This window comes from Protopterus annectens, chromosome 6.part1 (assembly GCF_019279795.1).
Source record: "Protopterus annectens isolate FY-2018-M chromosome 6.part1, PAN1.0, whole genome shotgun sequence".
Classification (NCBI taxonomy): Eukaryota; Metazoa; Chordata; order Ceratodontiformes; family Protopteridae; genus Protopterus; species Protopterus annectens.
The window spans coordinates 342,939,906-342,964,991 of record NC_056738.1 but is presented as its reverse complement, the minus strand read 5'-3'; the positions used below and the strand labels follow the sequence as shown (position 1 = coordinate 342,964,991).

At 46.6% G+C, this 25,086-nt stretch overlaps 1 protein-coding gene across 1 annotated transcript in view; it reads right to left on the bottom strand.

The window, feature by feature from the left end:
- GANAB (glucosidase II alpha subunit) overlaps positions 1-25,086 on the bottom strand; it is a gene marked incomplete in the record, with an annotated part of 1,503,123 nt that overhangs the window by 251,842 nt on the left and 1,226,195 nt on the right. Inside the window, 1 exon segment of the mRNA XM_044075375.1 lies at positions 11,617-11,718. Coding sequence (XP_043931310.1) covers positions 11,617-11,718 — 102 coding nt within the window.

The following is a 25,086-nucleotide window of genomic DNA, read 5'->3' as shown; positions in this document are numbered from 1 at the left end:
TCCAGAATCCAAGGAGCATCCATGAGATAGGGATGGAGAAAGGGGAACCAAATTTGACGAGGCCAGTGTGGAGCAATCAGAATCATTTTGCTTCCCAAGGATTGTGCTTTCTGAATAACCTTTGACAGCAAAGGGACCGGAGGGAAGGCATACAGTAGACCGGAGGGCCAATCGTGGACTAGAGCGTCTCTGGATGACCCCGAGGGGGGGTAAGGGTGAAGTAGTTGCTGCATTTGGCATTGAGGGGGCTGGCAAAAAGGTCACAGCAAGGCTGACCCCACCTGCAGAAAATCTGCTCCGCAACTTGACAGTTCAGGGACCACTCGTGAGGCATCAGAATAGCTCTGCTTAGCCTGTCTGCGATCACACTGGACTTCCCCGGAATGTGCGCTGCTATCAGAAAACATTGGGAAGACACTGCCCACTGCCACACTCGCATGGCCTCTCTGCAAAGGGGATACGACTTGGTTCCTCCCTGTTTGTTCAGATACCATACCACCAACATATTTTCTGAGTGGATTGTAATACTCCCGAAAGGAAGAAAGCTCTGAAGTTGCTTGCAACGCTAGTAGCATTGCTCTCATCTCCAGGACACTGATATGCAGATGCATCTCGTGCTCTTGCCACGTGCCTTGGACTGTCCTGCCTAGATAAATGCCCCCCCCCAATCTGGGAGGCATCCGTGGTCACCGTGGCAACCGGAAGCGAAGGAACAAAGGGTTTTCCCGCATTGAGGTTGTCAGTGTGAAGCCACCAACTGAGATCCTGTTTGCACCTGTCTGTGAGTAGAATAGGGTGAGAAAGTGGAAGACGTTGAAGAGACCACTGGGTGAAGAGTAGCCACTGAAAGAGCCTCATATGTAACCTTGCCAGGGGGATTAACATAATCGTAGCAGCCATCGTCCCCAACAATTGGAGGACCAATCTTGCCTTTACTCTTCTCAGAGGGAGCAAGGCATAAGTCTGTTGTTGTAAGACTCTGATTCTTTCCTGTGGTAGAAACGCCTGCATGGGCACGGTGTCTAATTCGGCGCCTATAAAGGTGACACGCTGCGTGGGCAACAAGGCAGATTTTTCCCAGTTCAAGGGGATGCCCAACTGTTGACATAGGTTGATAGTAGCGTCTCTGGTCTGAAGTAGCAGATGCCTGGTGGTGGCAGTAAGTCGTCCAGGTATGGAAATACTTGGAATCCCTGACGTCTCAAGTGAGCAGTCACTACTGCCATGCATTTGGTAAACACCCTGGGGGTTGTGGTGAGATCAAAGGGCAGGGCTCGAAACTGAAAGGGACTGGCTCCCAGCCTGAAGCATAGGTGACTTCTGGATGCCCTGTCCATCTTTATGTGGTAGTAAGCATCCTTGTGGTCGATGGAGCACTTCCACGCTTCTTTTCCCAACAATGGGAGAATAGATTGCAACGTGACCATTCGGAACTTGGACTTTTGCACATGGGTGTTCAATCGGCTGAGATCCAAAATGGGTCTCAGGTCCCCTGTCCTTTTCGGCACCAAAAGAATCTGGAGTAAGTCCCTAATCCGATGTGGTCTGAGGGGACATGCTGGATGGCTCCTTTTTCTAGCAGCTTTGAAACCTCCGAAGCTGCAGAATCCCTTTGACAGGGTGGAACATCCGGGATTTTCTTGATTGGAGGGGGAGTTGACGAGAAGGGAATGATATATCCTCCAGAAATTATTCGTAGAACCCATTGGTCCTGGGTGATACCTTGTCAGACCACCGGGTATAGTGAGATTGGACCCCCGACTGGCTCCGGAAATGCACAGTCGGGCCTCCCATCAGGAGCGGCGGTAGGGAGAACCACGAAAGGAATAGCGGTCTCCCGAGTTACGAGGGCCTCCTCTGCCCCTAGGGCGGCGTCTGCCTGAATAAACATCCCCAACCCTGCCTCTGGAGGGGGACTCACCTTGTGCATTGGGAAAAAACCTCTGTGATTTCTTGAACCACATCTTCCCACCCCTCTGGGCCTTGGGATAAGGCCTAGAGGGAAGGGAAAAACGGACTCCTATGGCAGACAGAGTTTTTCCCTCTTGCTTGCACCTAATGAGAGTGCTTTCACCTTGGTTCCGAACAAAGAGGAACCATCAAACGGGGTGTCGGTGAATGTAGACTTGAAGGCCTCTGCGAAATGACAAAGGCGCATCCAGGCATGTCTCCTAAGAGCGACTCCTGAACTTGCTGCCCTACTCACTCCCTCCGCTGCGTGAGAGATTAGCCTCATGGAGGGGTTCGCAATAGAATTGAGGGTAGACATCTGAGCATTGACTTTCTGAGCCACCGCCTCAGAAATGTTACCCGTTAGAGCATCTCCAAGCTCCTTTAGGAGATCTCTCTGGAGCCGTGTAAAGTGTGATAAGTAATTCACTGACCGCAAAGTAAAGGCCGCTGAAGAAAACGTACGCTTCCCGTACCAGTCCACAGTCCTAGACTCCTTGTTAGGGGGATGGACGGTGGAAGAAGTCTTGGCCAATTCCTTCTTTGGGGCCGCTGCCACAACCATGGCATCCACAGGGACTCCCTTGGATAGAAATTCCGTATCAGAAGGGGCAGACAAAAATTTATTGGGCCTCCTGGGAACTGGTTCCACAGAGTCAGGTGTTTCCCACACACTTCGACAAACCAGATCCAGAAGCTCGAAGGGTGGAGACACCCAGGAGGCAGAGAGCTGAGCACCAAAGACCTTCAGGAACAGACTCCTCTTCAGAGGGGGCTTTGGATGGCCAGTCACCTCTTTGCTTCAAAATCTCTAGGATGTCAGAGAAAGAAACATCCTCAGAGGATGACTTAGGGGACCCCTCTGATTCCTCGAGGTTGGTGTCTGACGTGAGAGACTCATCTTGGGAATCTATGTACTTCCTCTTGCACGTTCTCGTTCTGGGTGGCTCCTCAGGTAAAAACTCTGAGGGGCCCTCAAATATGGGGACCACTTGTGGGGGTACCCTGAGGCCTTGGGGCTCCGCTGTCAAGAGGGCAATCAGAGACCTGCACCGGTGCTGTAGGGGACAGAGTGACTGAACCGTATGATGCCGCTGACGACCTGGCCAGCACGCTCCGCATGGCCTCGAAGGCTGGTCCTCCCGGGTCCAAAGATCGACCAGCCATGGAAGACCTCAGATCAGAAGAGACCAGGTCCAAAGCCGAGACAGGAGTCAGGCTTCCCCGTGCCGAAGCACCAAGAGGGAGACTAAGAGCCAAGAGATGTCCCGAAGCCTCCCTCGGGTCCGACCGAGGAATCCTGAGTCCTGAACCCCGTGGACGGCGCCGATGGGGTCAGAGCTGACATCGGAACCAATAAGCCAGGAGGGGCTGTCGGCACTGACCTAGGGACATCAAACGGAGCCGAGCACTCCGGCTCAGAAATCTGAGATGCGCTCGGAGGAAGTATCGATGTAGGTAGAGGGACCGGCTTTGAAGCCGACTGGGTCGGAGCTGAAAACAATTTTGCCAGTACCGGTGACAGAAGAAGTCTCTGCACCACTCTATCGACGTCCACATCCGATAAGGTCCTGGAGGATTTGGAGGATAGGGAAGGAGATCGAGACCTCCTCTCTGAAGGAGACCTGCGAGGAGGAGATACCGGCCTAATGATAGGCGACCGGCTCTGAACAGACTCAGAGAAAATAGGAGCCGAAGCAGGTTCCATAGACACTGACACTTCCTGAGGCCCCGAGGACAATGGAGTCGAGGATGTCACTGAAGATTTAGCAGTTTCCTCCGGAGGCTCCGAGGATACTGATGGAGCCGGGGATCGCTTTGTAGCCTTGGAAGATTTAGCATTTGATGGAGAAGACTTAAAGCTGGAAGCACTCTCCAAACCCTCCTCGAAGGAGGGTTTCAGAAGTCACTTCAAAATCAATTTGTTCTTCCTTTCCTGAAGAACCCGCAGGCTAAAAGCATGACAAAAACTACACTATTTCTGGAGGTGACTCGCTCCCAGACGGTACACACAGTGTCCATCAGTGATGGACATTTTATAACTACACTTGGTGCACTTCTTAAAGCCCGAGAGCTTATGCTCCTTAGTATCTTTAGACATAGTCACAAAAACCGAGTAACTAACTCAACAACCAAACCAACGGTCAATCAGCTACAAGCGCAGGAACAGAACAAACAAACACCACCACAAAGACCTCTAACTAAAACGGTCCTAGAACACAAGTACAAGAGGGAGGACTAATTCCTCTAATTTAAACGGTTTTAGCCCAAGGGAAAAAGTTAGCACACAAGGTAAGCAAGGGGACAGACTAGGTCCTCTAACTGAAACGGGCCTAGCCCGTTGGAAACAGCTAGTGGGACACCACAAGAACACGCTAAAAGAGAAAAACAACTTTTCCACAACACAGTTCAAGATACACACACAAATAGCTATGAACATTTTTTTTTTTTTTGCAAAAAACTTCTCTGCTATAAAGAAAAACATACTTAGCCACAGCCAAGAGCGAGACCACGTCCGAGCTACACGAGCAGCAAACGAGATCTGGGGATAAAGAGCAGTGCAGCATGGAATACCATCTTAGCCCAGCCAATTGAAAGACTTTGAGCTAAAGTATGGCCGAGTCAGAGCCGACATTCGGCTTCGAACCCACGGGTAAGAATGTAGGCGAGATTGGACTACATTACATCTGTATTTATTGCCCATATATTATGGAGACTGGAGGACCTTTCAGGTTGAACAATAGGAACATTTTTATTAATGGGCATTTTAACTGTAATAGTGTTAATGTTGTATACATGGCGAAATGCCAACAATGTCCCATATTTTACATAGGAAAAAACCTGTAGAAAATTCAAGAACAGAATTGGAGAGCATCTGGGCGACATAAAATACAGTAGGTCAACTAGTGCCCTGAGTAGGCATGTGCAGGACCAAAAAGAGCACCTGGTAATACAACAGCTTAAAAAAGACATACAGGGAAAATGTCTAGATATACATTTGGACATCAGTGAGCTGAAATAGAAGCTGTGTTTGAATGCTGTGGAGTATCCAGGAATTAATGAAATGACTAGCATAGCTAGTATTTTAAAGTTAAAAAGTATTTTAGGATAGTATTTTAATTCATACACACATTTTTTAGCATGCATAGGTTGAGTTTATATTATGTTTTACCTTTAATGTTTTAAAGTTTTCTATTAAATTAAACAATTAAACATGATTAATTGGGGTGGCGTACACACAAAAATGGCTGGGATGCTACATTAAGTCCCCCCTTGGAGTTGGAGAAGAAAGCGCTTAACTTGTGGAATATAGTTCAACCTGTGGTTTTTGAACTATTAAAGTGGTGTATTTCTACATCGTGCCTGCTTGTTCCATTCGCTGGTTTGGTTCTACAGTTAAAGCTGGAAAAATCCTACTCTACCTGCCTAGAGCTCAGAGATCACATCTTGGCGAAGCCACAGCAAATGAGATCTGGGGGTTGGAAGGAGGTTCAGTGTAGTATGGGTAACGGGGAGGAGCTTGGAGCTCAGATCTTAGCTTGGAAAGCTGCCGGCTCGGATCCATATCGGATCCGAAACCCACAGGTTGATGATCAAATGAAGTTAACTACTTCAGATCACCCAGAATCCTAGAAGTCTCAAGTGAGGTGCTACTACTGCCATACATTTGGTAAACACTCTGGAGGATGTAGTGAGGCCAAACGGCAGCGAACTTGAAATTGGTAGTGACTGGCCCCCAGCCGAAAGCGGAGGTGCCTCCTGGATCACTTGTCCATTTTTATTTGGTAGTATGCATCCTGGAAATGTACAGAGCACATCCAATCATATTTTCTCAGGAATGGGAGTATTCACTGCAGTGTTACCATACAGAACTTGGGTCTTTTTTACTGATTTGTTTAGCATGCTGAGATCCCGAATCTGTCTCCAGTCCCCTGTTTGCTTTGGAACTAAAGAATCTTGAGTAAGTTCTGGATCCTATTTGGTCTGCGGGGACTTTTTGGATGACTCTGTCTAGCAACCTTTGAATTTCTAGAGTTGCTGGTTCCTTTTGATTGGGGACGTCCGGAACCTTTTTTATCTTCAGAACAGGAAGGGAAAAGGGAATGCTGCAACCTCTGGATATGGTGCCCTGTACCCATTTGTCTTTTGTCACTTGTTGCTAGGCGTCTTGTACACAGATAGGTGACCCCCAACTGTCTCCACAGCTGAACAGTCAGACCTCCATTCAGGAGCACATCACCCTGACTCTGCAAAACCCCTCTATCGCGAGGTTGGCATCTTCCATTACTACTTCCCTCCCTGCCTCTGGAAGGAAATTAACCATGAGTGTCCTGGAACGATCTCAGATTTCCAGAACCACATTTTACCACTCTCGCTTTGACCTTTGGGATAAGGTCTAGTAGGCATGGGAAAACGGACGCCTACAGCACACACTGTTTCCTTCCTGTTCACACCTGGTGAGTGTGTGCCCTTTACCTTAGGCCTGAATAAGAATAAGCCATCAAACGGGCCATTTATAAAGGAAGACTTAAAGGGTTCCGCAAAGTCACATAAGCACATTCAAGAATGTCTCCTTAGGGGAAATTCCAGAACCTGCTGCTCCACTTGCCCTATCTGCTGCATATGAGAGGAGTCTCGCATAGGCATTGACAAATGAATTTAAGGTAGAGAGCTGAGAAGATACTTTGTCTGTAACCCCTTCAGCTACTGAACCTTGGAGTGTATCTTCCAGCTCCTTCAGGAGATCCAGCTGTAGTCTTGTGAAATGAATGCGGTAATTCAGCGATCTGAGTAAAGGTCGCTGAAGAAAAAATACGCCTTCCATACCGGTCCATAGTCCTAGACTCCTTGTTCGGGGGATGGACAGAAGATGATGTCTCAGAGCTCCTCCTTGGTGGCTGCTGCCACAACCATAGCATCTACTGGGACTCCCTTGGTTAGAAAAGCCTTATCTGAGGGAGATGCAATAAATTTGTTTGGCCTCCTAGAAGAGGTTTCACTGAATCTGGGGACTCCCATGACTTTCGAGAAACTAGGTCCATGAGTTCATCAAAAGGTGGAGACACCCAAGAGGTGGAAGGGTGAGATCCAAAAGTTTTCAGGTATACAGACTCCTCCGCGGAGGGGTTGATGGACTTCCAGCCGCCTCTCTGCTTTAGCATTTCCAGCAGGTCTCCAAAGGAGACATCAGGAGGCGACAGTGAGGACCCTTCAGCTTCATCGAGGTCCGTATCAGAAGTGATGGACTCCTCTGGGGAGTCCAAGTGCTTTCTCTTGCACAGTATCCTCAGAGGGATCTCCACAGAAGGGTACTCTGGGGAGGTTACGGAAGAGTGTGGGGTGCCCTGTGGAGCATCTGGAGGCCTTGCATCTCTGCATCCCTGTGAATGCAGGGGTATAGAGGCAGATACCGATGCTTGAGAGGGAGGAATATCCCAAGAGGACTGTGGACCTTTTTGTGGAGACAGCCCCCTCTCCTCATGACCTTGAAAGCCCCAGTCCCTGATCCAAGGATATCTCTGGATCTGAAGAAGCCGAGGGAGCTCCCAGAACCAAAGACGATGGACCAGAGGCTGAAGTAGGAGCCAAACTCAGCAGAGCAGAGGCCCTGAGAGACAAAGTGGGATCTGACATCTGTCTGATCTAACCCCCCCCCCCAGACCCGACTGGAGTGCGTCAGCTCCTAGACTCCTCCAGCTCCAATGGGGCCAATGACATCACAGCCATGGTTGGATCCATAGAACCTGAGGTAGGTCTCGGATCCGATGGTTCCACTAAGACCAGCTCTGGACATTCCAACTCCAAAGCCAGGGGGGTTTGATCGGAGCAGAAGAGGTAGAAGTCATGGGATCTGAAGCCCTCGGGGTTGGATCCAATAGCAACTTGGCCAGCGCCGGTGTCTTCAAGAGCTTCTGCACCACCCGATCCATGTAGTCATCTGGCAGACTCCTAGAAGACCAAGTCAAGGAGGGGGGAAGATTTTGACCTTTGAAAAATTGGAGACTTCAGTGTATGAGAGATAGAATCCAAGCTCAGAGACTGGGTCCTTAATTTGAAGTCAACCGGCACCGATCTGGCAGGTGTCGGAGCTGGTGAAGTTTTGTCGGATCTGAGGAGGATAATTTTTGGATCTTTTTGCGTCTGCTCCAATAAAGTGGAAGAGGAAGACCTTTTCCCAGTTTTGTCAGACTTGGAAGAGGGAAACTTGTCAGATTTGGATGAACCCAGAACTTCTTCCAGTGCCTCTGAGAAGGGGGGGGTGGTTTAAAAGTCCTTTCAGGATTAATATGTTTTTCCTCTCCAGGAGCACTCTGACTGAAAGCATGACAAATGCAGCACGACTCCTGGAGATGAACGGCCCCAAGTCAATAAACACAGTATGTGTTTATCACTCAAGGGCATCATCTTTCCACAGCTGCTGCATTTCTTGAAACCCATAAGTTTTGAGTCTTTTCCAGACATTTTAAAGAAAAAGTAGAGCTACACCAATACAAAACAAAAAATAAAAAAAATTATATATATATATATATATATATATATATATATATATATATATGCTAGACCCTCTAACTTATATGGGTCAAGCTATTTTGAAAAGGGGGAACACACCAGGGAAAGGGAAGTGACAAAGCCTTCTAATTTAAATGGGCTTTGAGCAGAACAAGACAAACAATAAGACAAAGCCCTCTAACTTAAACTGGCTAAGTTACAGTTCTTTAAATTAAATGAACTGTAACAAACTATGGAAAGAAATACTAACAATAGAAATACCAAATGCAGGAAAAAAAAGTAGGGTTAACAGCCCTCTGACTTTAACGGGCTATTAAACAGTTTAATACAAAGAAAAGGAGCTGAGAGAGGGAAAATAAGGCCTAATGGAAGGCGGACAACTGCAAAAAACATAATAACGGAAATATAATTAGAGACTGTTAAACACAATTACAAGTCAATATCAGAGAAAAATGTGCAACTTTGAAATAGCAAAAACAGAATACTTAGCTAGAGCTAGCAGACGAACACCCGATCTTGTTTAGTGGCAAACAAGATCTGGGGATGGTTCTAATGCATGCCAAGATAGGGATTTAGCCACGACCTGGCAGAGAGCCTTGAGCTTGAAAATAAAGGCAGAGACTGATCCGAACCCAACCTATTAAGAATGAAGATGAGATAGGACAACATCACATCTGGTGTTAAGGGTAGACATGTGACACTGTGTGGAGAAGCAATTACAGAACGCTTGTATGAATAGTTGTAAGTTCTTTCCTGAATTTGTGGAATAGTGAGGTGGATTGCATGTCCGCAGGGAGCGACTCCCAGGTTGAGGAGCCATAACTGAGAAACTCTGGTTGAGTGCATCTTGTTTTGAGGAACTTTCAGGTTAAGAGAACATTATGACCTTAGGTTATACAAGTTGCAACAAAGGTTTTGTTGTTCATTAGTTTGCATGTCTGTGCAACTTTCCTCAACAGCTCTAGACTCTGTAGGTACTCTTTAATGGGGGTAAGTGAAATAATCTACACATACTGCTTGCTAAGGTTAGAAGACATGAGAGGCTTTTCTTTAAGGCTGCAGTTATTAGTGGAAGTTTGTATTCTAGTTAAGGCAGCAAAACTTCCATTCCCATAGCTGCCCTGCCCACTGGAAAGAGAAACTGCAATACTTTTTTGGTCCGGAATAGGAGGGCATTGATTTCTGACTCAGTTATGTTCAAATGGTGTTGGCAGTTTAAGGAATGGTCCCAACCACAGCCCAAGTAAAGTGAGCAGTATTTAACTGCTCTCTGTGGTGTTGTGGGAGCGTGTAAAGCATTTGCCTGGATCCAGACACCACAGTTTTGTTTTCTTAATATTGCAAATACTCTGGTAGCAAATGGAAGAGGGCAGAAAGATCTTTTTTTTCTATTTTTTTACAGTGGAGTGAGATATGTAGGAATGGTAGAAGACTGTACCACACCATTTGTGTACAGAGTTATTGCGGTGTGAGCTAGGAATGGTGGGAGGTTATTTATGAAGGCAGAGAATAGGATGGGTGACAGCATACATATCCTTAGTAGTGGGGGGACAACTATGAGGAGATTTTACCAATTTGGACTTTGAATAATTCTGTCTGTGAGAAGCTTCTAAACCAAAGAAGTGTGATAGAGCTAATATGCTGCTATCAGGGAGCTAAGGAGGAGGTTGTGGTCTACGAGGTTGAATACATTTGCAAGGTTGATGAAAAAAGTAACTGAACTTTGCATAATATCATTTCTTTGCCAATTATACTGAGTTTATGGCACTCAACAGCAATCTGACATGAGAAAGAAGGAAAAAACAGACATACTGGAGAACAAAATATGAAATATTGACACTAATTAGAGATTTATTATAATAAATACAACATTCTAAGGGCATCTACTGGACATTTGTTATTCTTGCTTTTCTGGCTGCAACTATAAACTTCATTATGATTTTAAAAGCTTGTGTAAAATGTTTGTTTTTTTCAAAAATTACAAAATGGATGAAACCCTTACAGCACTCCATACGAAAAAGCATTTGGTAGCACAAAGGAGACAGAAAGGGCCATACAGAAAGGTATAGAGTGAGTATAGCGAATTCCATGCTGCAAGAGCTATACTGATTTTTTAAAGAGCTTGCAAAGCTGTTAGAGGATGGCGAGGGTTACAGCACACTCCAACATCTATCTCCTTACGTGCCCCAGATGTGAGTCAGGCTGAGGTAGATGGAGGCTAAGGCAGGTTTAGTAGACCCTGTGAATGAAGAGAGAAGCTAGGGGCAGCTGGTTAGCCGCGGGAGGAGGGGGGATTACAGAACTGTTCTGCTATGATTTCACTCTATTCAAAAAGTGGAAACACCACGTCAGCGATGTAGTTAAACTAAATGTTTTCTTAAAAAGATTACTGACTTTACTTATTTATTTTGCTGCAAAGTACTACTGGTGAACACCTTCAGTTAGCCAACAAAAACAGAAACTTAAGGATGATCAAAATTAAAAAAAGTAAAAATATAATTACGTTTCAATTATTCAAAAAACAGATAATTCTTAAAGTGTAAATTAAGCAAAAACAAATACTGCAATCAAACATTTATGTTTTCTACTACTCTTCGTTGTGGGATTTGGCTCCATGTGTAAGGCAGAGAACCAGTTCTGGATAAGATGCTAGCTGGTGACAAAATGCATATATACTCACCACATATTTACCTACAAGAAATTCAGAAGACTGTCAAATTCACCCATAAGCATGTTTTTTGTGATACAGAAGGAAACATAACTAGTGAAAATTCATGTGGATGCAAGGAACTCTGGAGAAAAGGTTCTCAGCCAGAAAATGAACAAGAGAAACAACCTACCTATTAAACCTATTCACTATAATTCATAACTGACTTTAAACAAGACTGCTTAGTTTATCAACTACATATAAGGCTCCACTTTTACAGCATTTTGCTACTAGCAGACCTGACATTACGTGCTGCATTACTTCAAGCAGCAAAAGTTTCATTAAAATAAAAGTGCAGATGGGTTTTAAAGCAAAGCAAGTGTGTTCAGGCTATTAAGACCAAATAACTTCCCAAATTAAATGCTACAAAAATGTTCACTTGACAGTTCAATCTAATCAATTAAATCAAGTGGAAGCACAGCACACAAAATACAATGAACTGAAAATACCTCCACAGAAGGAAACTCCAGCAAGCCCTAGACTAAGACACATGGGAATAGAAATTTTCAAGTGATCCCATTCAGCTGCATTGTCTCCAGTCCATACTGCACCTAAAAGAAAAAAAATCCAGCATTGTGTCAGCCACATTTGCCCTGACACTAGTAGAAAATGCACAGAACATACAAACTTTATAGGGCTAGAAACAAAATGGCAATGTCAGTTTAATGCATACCACTAATCCTTCAAATTTCTCAACATGTTAAGCTTACAGCTTCAGATGGAAAAAAGAGAAGTGAGATCTGGCATCCAAAACTGGTAAGCTCAAAGTATTAACCCCCCCACACACACACACAGAAAAAAAAATTACGCTGTACTGATATGACAGCAGTCAGACTATGATCCTTAAGGAATCATAACTAAAACATGTTCTTTCTAATCCGATCCCCTTCTCCAGGATCAAGTAAAATGTATCAAAAGCACATCAACTGTGTTTCTAATTTTTATAATCTGCAAGTAAAAAGTACATCTATGTAAAATCTTACCATGACAGTAGATGTCCTCCTCTTCATTGCTGCAGTATTCCTAACACGAGGGATCCCCTGCCAAGGGTAAGGGTGGCCCGATGTCCGACCAGTATACCAAAGCCTTTAAGTTAACAATGCACCGTACATCACACATATGCACCCTACAAGTGACATCTGGATGTATCATTCTCAGAACTGAGAGCCTCACGATGAACCCAGCCCTTAGGATACCAGACGGTAACATACACATCCACAGGAACAAAAGACCAGTGGGGGGAGGAGGGAGGGAGTGAATACTGCAACAATGAAGGACATCTACTGTTATGGTAAGATTTTACACAACAGTGTCCTTCCATTTGACTGTTGCAGTACTCAACACAAGGGAGACTGCAAAAGCTCAGCAAGACGACAGGGAGGAGGAAGGACTAACACAGCTTTCTAGGAACCCATGAAAAATGGCCCAAGGAAACCAGCTCTAGCTCTGGATATGACAAACTTGTAATGCTTGGTAAAGGTATGCATCGAAGATCAGATAGCTGCCTCAAGGAAAGAATTACTATCTAAACCCTTGAAAAAAAGTACCAGAACCAGCCACAGTCCTAGCAGAGAGAGTCTTATCCACATAAGGAAGGCTCTTATTATGATAACAATAACAAAAAGAAATGGCTTTAGAAATACAAGAGGCAACAGTCTGCTTGGAAATCACCAAACCCAATGGTCTAGGATTAAAAACAAAGAAAAAGCTGATCAGATTTTCTAAAATCTTTAGTTTTTTTTCCAAATAAAATCCGAGTTGTCTATGCACATCTAACACACAAAACACCTTCTCACTAGTTGATTGCGGAGAAGGGAAAAAAGTGGGCAGATTAATAGACTAAGACAACTTATTCACCACCTTAGGCATGAAAGGAATTAGAAGTTATGTACTCACCATAACGTTCCATCTGAGTAGGTGACTTCATTCGGATGCAACCTGTGGGTATCGGATCCGATCTCGGATCCGAGCCGGCAATTCAAAAGCTTAGGCTCCGAGCTCCTAGCTCCTCCCTCTTACCCATAACCCCTTGCCAAGCCCTGACTGACCTCAGATTGAGTTTGCCTCAAATACTGACCACAGTATACTAAAACAGCATAAATACTCGCTCTATAAAGGTCAGGGGATGGAGGGGGGATGGTTGCATCCGAATGAAGTCACCTACTCAGATGGAACGTTATGGTGAGTACATAACTTCTAAATCTGAAGTAGGAAGACTTCATTCGTCTGCAACCTGTGGGACAGAGTCCCTAGCTACCTGAATCTTGGGCGCCATCATGGAAGGATGTTCGAGCACCGCTGAGCCAAAGGATGCTCTTCCTCTAGAAACAACATCCACCTTGTAATGAGAAATAAAAGTATGAGGCGAGGCCCAAGTAGCTGCCGCAGATATCATCCAACGAAACACGGGACTTAAAGGCGGCTGACGAGAAACTGCCCTATTAGAATGAGCCGTAACCCTCTGAGGAGCAGGTCTGCCTGAAGTGTCATATGCCTGCAATATGCAATTAGCAATCCATTTAGACAGAGTGACTTTAGACACTGCTTTACCCAGAGCAAATTTAGCAAAGGAGACGAACAGCTGATCTGATTTCCTGTGGCCAGCTGTCCTGTTAATATAAAACGTAATTGTCTATGAACATCCAATGAATGCAATTTGTATTCCCCTTTGTTTGAATACTTGGGAAAAAGACAGGCAAATTGATTGACTGGTTAATATTGGATTCAGAAGAGACCTTCGGAAGAAAAGATGGATTGGTCCTGAGGCACACCCTATCAGGGAAGAAAGAAAGGTAAGGCGGTTTGACACAAAGAGCCTGAAGCTCAGACACCCTTCTGGCTGAAGTGATAGCTACCAGAAAGACAGTCTTCCAGGAAAGGAATTTTAAATCAGCAGAAGCTGCAGGCTCGAAGGGAGGAGCAGTAAGGGCCTGCAGGACTAAAGACAAATCCCAAGCGGTACAACCTCCTTAACTGGAGGTCTTAATAAAAACTCCCTTGAGAAAGGATTTGCATAATTTCGCTGTCATAAGGAGCTGTGTCCTGTCCAATATGATAATGCGATATAGCCGCCAATTGTACTTTAATCGTGGAAGAACTGGCCTTGATGAAAGAGGTCTGTTAGAAATTCTAGCACCGCAGAGATAGGTGCTGAAAAGGGATCCACTGTTCTCTGCCCTGCCCATATAGAGAACCTCTTCCATTTACTCCGATAAACCTGTCTGGTAGAAGGTTTATGAGCAGCCACCAAAATTGCTTTGACCGGTGAAGAGATACCGAGTCCTAATTAAGGTTGGAATTGGAGCAGCCAAGCTGTCAACTTCAGGGTCCAGATTGGGAACTGGCATTCCCAGAGGGTGAGAGATGAGATCCAAATTGGATCCAGAATCCATGGTGGATTGATTTTGTGAGACCATACGAAGGGAACCAAGGTTGTCGAGGCCAGAATGGGGCAATGAGAATCATTCTGCTCCCCAAACTGTTGGCTTTCTGCAGAAACCTCTGCATCAGAGGAAGTGGAGGGTAGGCATAAAGGAGACCGGGAGGCCAAGCATGCACCAGAGCATCCTCGAACTCCTGGTGGGGAAGTAGAGCGAAGAAATTGTCGCATTTGGCGTTTGAGGGAGAAGCAAAAGATCGCAACAGGGTTGCCCCAAACGGCAAAAATCTTCTTCGCTACTTGAAGGTTTAGGGACCACTCGTGTGGAGAAAGGATGGTGCGACTGAGCTTGTCCGCAAGGATGTTGGACTTTCCCGGAATGTGCGTTGCTATCAGAAAGCGTTTGGTGGAAATTGCCCATTCCCAGACTCTCATGGCCTCTCGACAAAGGGATAAGACCTGGTTCCTCCTGCTTGTTGATATACCAGACTACGGACATGTTGTCTGTCTGAATCGCAATAGTCCCTGTAGGAAGAACGTGGTGAAGTGCTTGCAACGCTAGGAGCACCGCCCTCATTTCCAGGACATTTATATGCAATGATGTCTCTGTGGGATTCCACGTGCCTTGGACAAACTTTCCATAGAATGCCCCCACCCAAGGCAAGAAGCGTCCGTGGTCACTGTGGCTCGGGAAATGCAGCAAAAGGGTCTTCCTGCTAGGGGCTCCGGAGAAAGAAGCCACCACAGAAGGAGTCCCTGCACGCTCTGCTGACCGCAATCGGAGCGTTTAGAGACGAACAAAGAGGAGACCACTGAACTTGAAGGGTCCATTGAAGGACCCGCATGCAAGCGGCAAGAATTAGAAGCGGGATAGCTGCCGCCATAGAAACTAGGGCCCTCAGGACCGAGCTGCAGTTGGTGACGGTTGAAGGATTGCTGTCACATGACACCTCAGGCTGACGATACGGTCTGGGGTGAGGAAGGCTCGCATTGATCTGGTGTCTAGTCTTCCTCCTATGAAATCTATAATTTGAGTTGGATTCAGGAAAGATTTCTCCCAGTTGATCGTTATGCCCAGCCTTGGTGCTAGTTGAAGGAAGTAATCCCTGGCTGAGCACAGAAGATGCCTTGATGATGCAGTCAGGAGCCAGTCGTCCAGGTACGGAAAGACCTGTAATCCCTGGAGCCTCAGGTGGGCCGCTACCACCGCTAACACCTTGGTAAACACCCTGGGGCTGAGGTGAGACCAAAGGGAGGACCCTGAACTGATAGTGACTGGCTCCCAGCCGAAGCGAAGAAACCTCCTGGATCGTCTGTCCATCCGAATGTGGTAGTACGCATCCTTGAGGTCTATGGAACACATCCAGTCGTTCTCCCTCAAAGGGGAGTATAGATTGCAGGGTGACCATCCGAACTTTGCTTGGTTACTGACAGGTTCAACAGGGAAAGGTCTAAAATTGGTCTTAAGTCCCCGTCTTCTTTGGCACCAAAAGAACCTGGAGTAAAACCCTAATCCGGCTTGATCTGGGGACGCTGGATGGCTCTTTTCCTAGCAGCTGCTCGATTGAGAGCTGCCGCCTCCTGGTCGGGTGGAACATCTGGGAGGCTGCGAGATTTGGGGATCTTGATTAGGGGTATTGAATATCCTCTGGATATGAGTCAAGCACCCAACTGTCTGTTGTTATGGACTCCCAAGAAGTCAGGTGCATCGAAACCGCCTCCGACTGCCTCCAGAGACGGACAGCCGGGCAACCCTTCAGGGCTGCTGCGTGGGTCTCTCAGAGAAGGGTTCTCTGGACCCAAAATTGCCAGGAGCCCCTGCCTCTGGCACGACGACCTCCCGTCCTCCTCTGCCACGGAAGGACTGGTTATCCGGAGCAGGTTGGGACTGCTGCGACTTCGGAACCACATCTTCTTCTGTCCCTTTTGGTTCTTAGAGAAGGACCTCTGGGGAGCTGAGAAGCGGACTCCGGCGGCAGACAGCGTCTTCCGTCCTTTCGCTCTGGACAAGTGTCTCGCGAACAGTCTTGCCAAATAAGGCAGAACCATCGAAAGGGGCATTCGCAAGGTCGCCTTAAAGGGCTCAGCAAAATCACAATGGCGGAGCCAGGCCTGTCGCCTCATGACAAGGCCTGCTCCGCTGGCTCTAGCGCTCCCTCAGTAGCATGAGACAGCAGCCGCAGATGTATTGGACACAGATCTTAGAGTGGCCATTCGGTGGAATAAACCTGCTTATCCTCACTCGAGATGGACTCGGGAGATGCAGCGTACTCTTTAATCAGATCTCGCTGCATCCTAATGACATGCCATGTAGTTCAGCGCTCTCAAGGAGAAGGTCGCTGAACTAAACACTCGCTTCCCAATTCGATCCATCGAACGGGACTCCTTGCCCGGAGGATGGACGGAGGGACTCTCCTGGGCCAATTCCCTCTTTGTGGCTGCAGCCATCATCATGGCATCTACTGGGGGACCCTTACTCCAGTGGGTGCGGTCTGATGGAGGAGAAAGAATGCGGTCCGGGCGTTTTGGGATAGGCTCAATGGTGTCCGGATCCTTCCACGCCTGATAGATATAAGATCTACCAGGGGGTCAGCAGGAGGACACCCAAGAGGTAGAAGGGCCCGCCTCGAATGCCTCCAAGAACACAGACTCGTCCAAGAAGCCTTGGGGCAGACCACCCCTGATCCTTAACATCTCCATGATGTCTCCAAATGAGACGTCCTCAGGGGTGACCTAGGGGAGCCTTCCCTTCATCCAAGTCCGTGTCTTCAGTGACGGACTCAGGGAGTCCATGTGCCTCCTCTTGCACTTGCGCCGAGGTACTTCATCGGGGGCTGTCCGAGGAGTACTCTTCAGCAGATGGATGTTCCAAGGGAACCACTTGGGACATCGAGGCGGGCTGTCCCTGGGACCGGCTGGTGGGGCCTGGCCCAACTGCAATGGAGTGCGGGATGGAGCCGTGGCAGGGACCGGGGTCCGGATGTCCTCGACAGTGCCCTTTCCATAACGTTGAAAGCCGAGGGGAGCCAGCTTCTCTAAGCCCGAGCCGACCCCACTCGGATCCGGCGATGGATCGGAGTCGGAGCGAAACCGCCGGATCCGAGACCAGTGTGCTCCGACCTGGGCGGGAGCCAAGACACACCAGCTCCCTCGATCCGAGGCTCGGCCCTCGGCTCCGAGAGGTCGGGTCCGGCACCAAGCACTCAAGGGATGGGACGGATCCGAGGTGCGCCGACCAATCAGATCCGACCCACCCCAGATCCAAATCTGCACGGCGAAAGCTCCGAACCCGTGGTATGGGTCGGAGAAGGAGCTACGGGGCGAAAAAGGGTCAAGCCCCTCCCGGTTGGGGGGCTAGGAGCACTCCCATTTGCATTTGGGCCTGGATGAATTTCCTCATCATCCGTCCATATCAGCTTCGCCATCGAAAAGTCGATCTAGAGGAGGCCACCAAGCGGACCTAGAGAACCGTCTCGGTGACCTCCTGGAAGGGCTAGCCTCCTCCTCCTCGGGTCCAGGAGAGAACCGAGGGGAGTGGAGCCGAGGAGGAGGAAGGCTAGAAGGCACAGGGAAGCCCGCTTAGATGGAGGAGCCGAGCTGGAAGCTTCCTCCTCTTGTGGTGCTTCTCCTGTGCCTCTCCTTCTGTCTCTCCCTACTAGAATCCTTCCTCCGGCATTTTAAGGGAGGTTGAGTCCCAGCCGAGGGAGAACTCACAGCAACAAGTTGCTGACTGGAGGAAGCAGAGGCGAAGCAGTATCTGGGGTAAAGACCCGCCAGCACTAACTTCACCTCCTCCTTAAAGCCGGGGTTGAACCCTGCACAAATGGTACAACCAGAAGACAGGTGTTCAACCCCAAGACAGACGAGTGTGGCCATCTGCTGGGGACAGCTTATGGCCACACTCGTACATTTCGAAAAGACAGCCTTAGGGGCTTCAGACATAACACCTAAGGCCTAAACACACACACACACAAACAAACTACGAAAAACCCGAAAAATTAACTAAAGAGGGAGGGAAAGCCTTAACCACACACAACACTAACTATATTTGAAACAAAAAAAGAGAATTTAAACAATTTTCCTGTCAGAAAACTACTTATCTCAAAACCACGCCAGGAGCTCAAGAATTCCGTTGCTTCTTGAAAAGCGGCAAACGAAAATCTGGGGTCAGTCAGGGCTTGGCAAGGGGTTATGGGTAAGAGGGAGGAGCTAGGAGCTCGGAGCCTAAGCTTTTGAATTGCCGGCTCGGATCCGAGATCGGATCCGATACCCACAGGTTGCAGACGAATGAAGTCTTCCTACTTCAGATGATTGGTACAAAGACACGGTCTTGAAAAACTAAAAAAGGAGGAACAGCCATAAGGGCATGAAGCTCAGACATCCATCTGGCAGAAGTACTGGCTAACAAAAAAAATAGCCATCCAAGAATAATGCTGTAAGGAAGATAAAGCTGAATGCTCACAAAAAGGAGCCTGAGTCAATTTCTCCAAAACAAAGTTAAGATCCCAAGGAGGAGGAACAGGCTTCTTGGGAGGTCTAATCTGAAGGACACCTTTAAGGAACCGTTTGGACTAGAATCTAAAGGGCAGAGGAGGAATTAAAGGCATATGAGCAGAAACAGCTGAGAGGTGGCCTTTAATAGAAGATTATGCCAACCCAGCATTAAGCAATTCACACATATAAATGAGAACCAAAGAAACATCCACAGTAAGTGGGTTGAGGTTAACAGAAAGACACTGAACAGAAAACTTCTTCCACTTGGACAAGTAGGATATCCTAATAGTGGGTTTTATGGCCTCCTACAGAACCCAAAGCACATCCTCAGAACAAAAAGTGCCTATAGGGAATCAAAACCCTATCAGCCACAGTATCAGTTCAACAGTGGACAGGTGGGGATGGATGAGAGATCCCTTGTCTTGCATGGGAAGATCTACCCTGTGAGGTAACTTGTGATGATTGCCCTTGGCTAAGTGCAGAAGAGGGAACCAATGCTGTCTGAGCCAAATGGGAGTCACCAGCAAGATTTTGGGTGTAACCTGTTTTATCTTGCACAGGACTTTTGGAATGAGGGGAGATTATACATAAATAAATATCTCCTTCCATGAAAAAAAAGATAAGGCGTCCAATTTCCAGGCCCGAGATAATGGAGTCCTGGCACAAAATTTGTGAAGCTGCCTGCTCAGAGGGGAGGCACGTAATATCCCACTGGTGGATAATGTCCAGAAACACATCCCCATGAAGCATCCAATCATGACATTGTGGGATGGACCTGCTAAGGAGTCTGCCACAAAAATTCTGACTTGAAGGAATGTACACTACCTGAAGTGTGACTTGATACTGAATTGCTAACTCCCAAACCTGTAGTGTCACTCTGCAAAGCAAATAGGACCTTGTCCCAGTTTGTTTATTGCCGTACCACATTCACTGTGGTATTGTCTGCAAAGATCTTTAGGGGCTCTAGAGAAAACAAAAGGATGAAAAGCAGTTAAGGAACAAAGTCTGAAGGGACAATATTAGAAAGGAAGGAACCTTCAGAAATGGGTCTATATTATAAAACAGAAATGACTTTATTGCGAACACTCACATGAGCGAAAATGCCTATAATCGAACTTGCTATTGTGGGAGGTTGCACCCCCCCCCCCCGCTAACTATATATTCCAACTCCGAGGTCGCACTACAGTGAGGAAAGGGCAAATATTCCACTCCTCACTGTAACACAACCCCACAATCAGTTTAGATTCCTGGCATTTTCGCTCATGTGAGCGTTCGAGCTAAAGTCTTTTCGTGCATCTGACATAGACTCTCAGAAATGTATTCAGGTGAGAAAGGTCCAGAATGGGTCTCCAAATGCCCTCCTTCCTAGGGACCAGAAACATTCTGGAATAAAATCCCTTTCCCCCCCCTTTGATCTGCTGGAAGCTCTTGAATTGTTCCCTGAATCAAAAGACCTGAAGCACCCGGGAAAAGAGTGCAACTGGTCTTGAGGTGGCTAAGTAATGCCCATGAAGAGGGGGGAGATTTCCAAACCATGAAATATCCCTGGTGAATGATGAAAAGAACCCAGGAATCCTGGGTTATGCTTACTCAGACAGGAACACGCTAAGAAAGATGATGAGAGAGAGATATATGGCTGTGAAGAACCAGGTAGTCAGAGAGCAACTGGTTTATAATGAAAGGAAGACTTCTGAGCAGGAAGGGTCTGTGGAGATTTGGCAGGGGGAACCCTCCTACCACCCTTCTTCCCTTTAGGATGACGAGACTGTCTTCTAACAAAGGCCGGTTTATTAGCATAGTTTCTCTGGAATTTTGGTACAAGGGAAACAAAAATATGTTTCGGGTCCTGTAACTCCTTGCCTTTTGCCTGCAGAGACATGAACAAATCAGCTGCAGCAGCACCAGATATTTGTTGTCCAGAGGGGTATCCAGCAACTTGGCCTTAAAATCATCAGGCAGAGGTTGAAGCAGTAGCCAGGAATATCTCAACACACGGCCAGAAGCAGTAGCCCTAGAAGCATCTGTTGCATAACTACATTTAATGGAATACCAAGCTACCTGGGAAGAAGCTCCCTAACACAGACCAGGCAGAAGTTTTTCCCCTGAATAAGGAAAGTCATAAATAATATGGCAAGCCTGAGAAAGGTGAGCCAAAACATATCTGGTCTTATCAATCTGACGATTAACAGCCAAAAGGCTAGGGTGGCTAAACCTTTTTACTCAGCCTTTCCATAGTATCGCAGTCTTTATTAGAAGGAAGTAGTTTGGTAGAAGGCTTGTTGGATGCCACAGAAACCACCAAAAGGTCAGCAGATGGACACTTATGAAGGAATTTGCAGTCATCAGGCACTTTATAAAACCTATCCATTTTTTAGGAGCAGGGAACTGGGAAGTCTGGGGTCTGAGATACAGAAAAGGCATCCAATGAAGCACCCAAAACAGGAGGAAGAGCAAAAGATCTAGGAGATTCCGTTTGAAGGAGCTCATAATGTTCCCAAGTTACTGAAGTACAGAGGAGATAATCTAATTTAAAAAACTCCATCAGCCTAGCAATTGTATCCCCAAAGGAAAACTAATCAAAAGGAGATTCAGGACTAGTAGACTCCTCCTCAGAACCATAACCCAAAGGGGAAGGAAACTGAGTAGAACAGTTCAGGGATTCATCATCAGAATCTTCTTCATAAGAATCCTGATCCTTTGACCTTTTGAGGGAGGATAGATGACCAAGGAGGAGCTGGGACTGAGAACCCTGAGGAGGCTTCAAGGCCATAAGGGCACTAAAACCCTGCATACAATTCGGCCATTCACTGAGGATCATTGGGAGCAGAAGAAATATGTTTTGTCTTTTGCTTCTTTTTTAAAGGGATAATAATCATAGTCGGGACTTCCTCCCTAACCAGTATTGGAGGAACCCTCCCCTAGGCCCTTCAGTAATCAACCATGGTTCCCCCTGAGCACCCGAAGCTGACATCTGCAAGGATTCTGAGGACGTGCAAGAAACCAGATCCATGCCAGCCTCTGAACTGTCACAGGAAAAGAATTCAGCCCAGAAAGTGGATGATCCTTTGGGCTTTCACCAGCCTCAAGAGAGACTTCTGGAGGAGGCGGCAAAGTCAAAGAATCTGACCTGACTTTTTGGACGCCTTCTTTGGAGATAGATGATCCTCAGGCCAGGAAGTACCTTCCATAGCGTTTTTCACTAAAAGCTGTAGACGCTGGTTTTCAAGACAGATGGTGAGGGATGAAACATGACTATGTAAGGTCTTTGGAACAAAAGCCTGAAAAATAGCACAGGACATCTGGTCATGACAAGCTCCTAAACGAAACAAGCACTGCTCGTAATGATCTTAAGGGGGAATCGGTCTCCCACATTGGGATTTACCCTTTTTGGAGGACATGAAACCCCACAACAAAACAAATGCTGAAAGCAAATCTGAATGGCTAGGTAACCAGCAAAGACTTGGGCGATCAGACCATCAAAACAGGCATTCAGACTGGTGGCAAAGAAGTTCTGAGGATATGTCCAGACGTCATCTTTATACACTACGCCTTGCGATGTGAGCATACGTGCGACATGTGGTGTATTATTAACAACCTAAAGGCTGGTATACTGGCCGGACGTCAGGCTGCTCATGGCAGGGGATCCCTCATGTTAAGAATATTGCAACAGTGAAATGGAAGGACATCTTCAGGTATATCAGGAAAATCCGGCACATCTGGCATTAATGCAGAGGCCTTGGACAGGGTATCTAGAACAAACATAGCCATGTGGATCTGACAGCTAAAAGCTCTAATGGCTAATGTGGATGAAATATATTTCTTCCCATCTATCCATAAATCTGCTACCCTTATCTGTGGGGAATAGAGAAGATGAAGGCAGTCGTGTGGAAGACTTGTTTGCTGATAAAGCAATGACTGCTGGGTCTGCAGGGGGATTCCTGAATAAGAACTGTGCATCCTGGGGAACCTTGAAAAACCTATCAGGATGTTTGGATGCTGGGGGCTGAGAATCTGGGGTCTGAGATGCAGCCTGAAAGGCATCATTAAAGGCTGGAACAGAGGAGGGACTGCAGATAGAAAAGGCAAGCCCATATTCAGGAGTTCAAAATAAATCTTTCTCTCTCAGAAACATCAGAGACCTGCCATTTAAAATGTTCTTTCATAAGTGTAATGCTGACCCCAAAGGAAAATTTCTCCGCAGAGATTCACGACTAATGGTATCCTCGTCCTCAGGAGTATCAAAGTCCTTGGGAGACTCAATTTGGGAACAGTAAGTGAGGAATTCATCAGAAGAACAGAGTTCTTCCTCTGACTCCTCCAAGGCCTGGACAGACAGTAGGGGAGGCTACAGCCCCTGGGACTGCAAGGACTGGAAAGCTCTGAATAAATTCTGGGAAAAGACTTTCCATCCAGGTACTGGTTCAGCAACTCTGTGCTTTTCTGTGTTTCCTCTTAAGAACAGTAGTAGCAGTTGTAAGATGCTGGAGCAGATGGTAAGGTGGTAGTAGGCCTCTCAGACATCATGAGACGTGGTTCCCCCCTCACCATCAGGGCCTGATGGATGATCAACCTCAGTGGACCTACGGTTTCCACTGAACCGGCTTCCACCATGGTTGCCGGTTCCAGCTGTGAAACTGACGTCCGATGAGACATCTGCCTTGAGAGTTTCACCAGACTCCTGATGTGCAGCAATAGCGTTGGGCCTAATGTTTTTGGCATTCTTCCAAGGCAGCTCCTCAGAGGTACCTATCCCACCCTCCATAGCTAATGCAAAACGTTGGAGCCTTTGGTTTTCTAAGTATAACTTTAAGGCGGCTATGCAAAGTTTTAGGTACAAAGGAATGGCAGAAGTCACAAGACTTAAAGTCATGGCCTTCCCCTAAACAAAACAAACACTGATCGTGTGTCCCCTTATGGGAATTTGTCTTCCACAAGCACACTTTTCCTTCCTAGCTGACATGTATGTCTGGAAAGCAAGGAGGAATATAAACAAAAAGCCCAAAAAGATACTTATCTGTAGCAGACAGCCTAAGTCAGACGTGCGCGCGTGCATATATGTGTGTGTGTGTGTGTAAATAAATATATATATATATATATATATATATATATACACATATATATATATATATACACACATACATATACACACGTATGTATGTGTATGTATGTGCATATACATGTATGCGTGTGTGTGTGCATGTGTATTATATGTATAAGTATATATATATATGTATGTATGTATGTACCATCATCTTCTTCTTTTGGCTGTTCCCATTAAAGGTCACCACAGCGGATCTTCTGTTTCCATTTCTTCCTGTCCTCTGCATCATGCTCTTTCACACCAACCGCCTGCATGTCCTCTCTCACCACATCCATAAACCTTATCTTAGGCCTTCCTCTTTTCCTCTTACCTGGCAGCTCCATCCTTAGCATCCTTTTCCCAATATACCCAGCATCCCTCCTCAGCACATGTCCAAACCAAGGCAATCTCACCTCTCTTGCTTTGTCTCCAAACTGTCCAACCTGAGCTGGCCCTCTAATACACTGATTTCCTAATCCTGTCCATCCTAGTCACACCCAGTGCAAATCTTAACATCTTTAACTCTGCCATATCCAGCTCTGACTCCTGCCTTTTCGTCAATGCCACCGTCTCCAACCCATACAACATAGCTGGTCTCACTACCCTCTTGTAGACCTCCACTTTCACTCTTACTGGTACCAGTCTGTCATAAATCACTCCTGACACTCTTCTCCACCCATTCCACCCTGCCTGTACTCTCTTCTTCACCTCTCTTCCACACTCACCATTACTCTGAACTACTGATCCCAAGTACTTAAACTCATCCACCTTTACCAACTCTACTCCCTGCATCCTCACCATTCCTCTACCCTCCGTCACATTTACACACATATATTCTGTTTAGCCCAGCTGACCTTCATTCCTTTCCTCTCTAAAGCATATCTCCACCTCTCCAAGGTATCCTCACCTGGTCCCTACTCTCACTACATATCACAATGTCATCTGCAAACATCATAGTCCACGGGG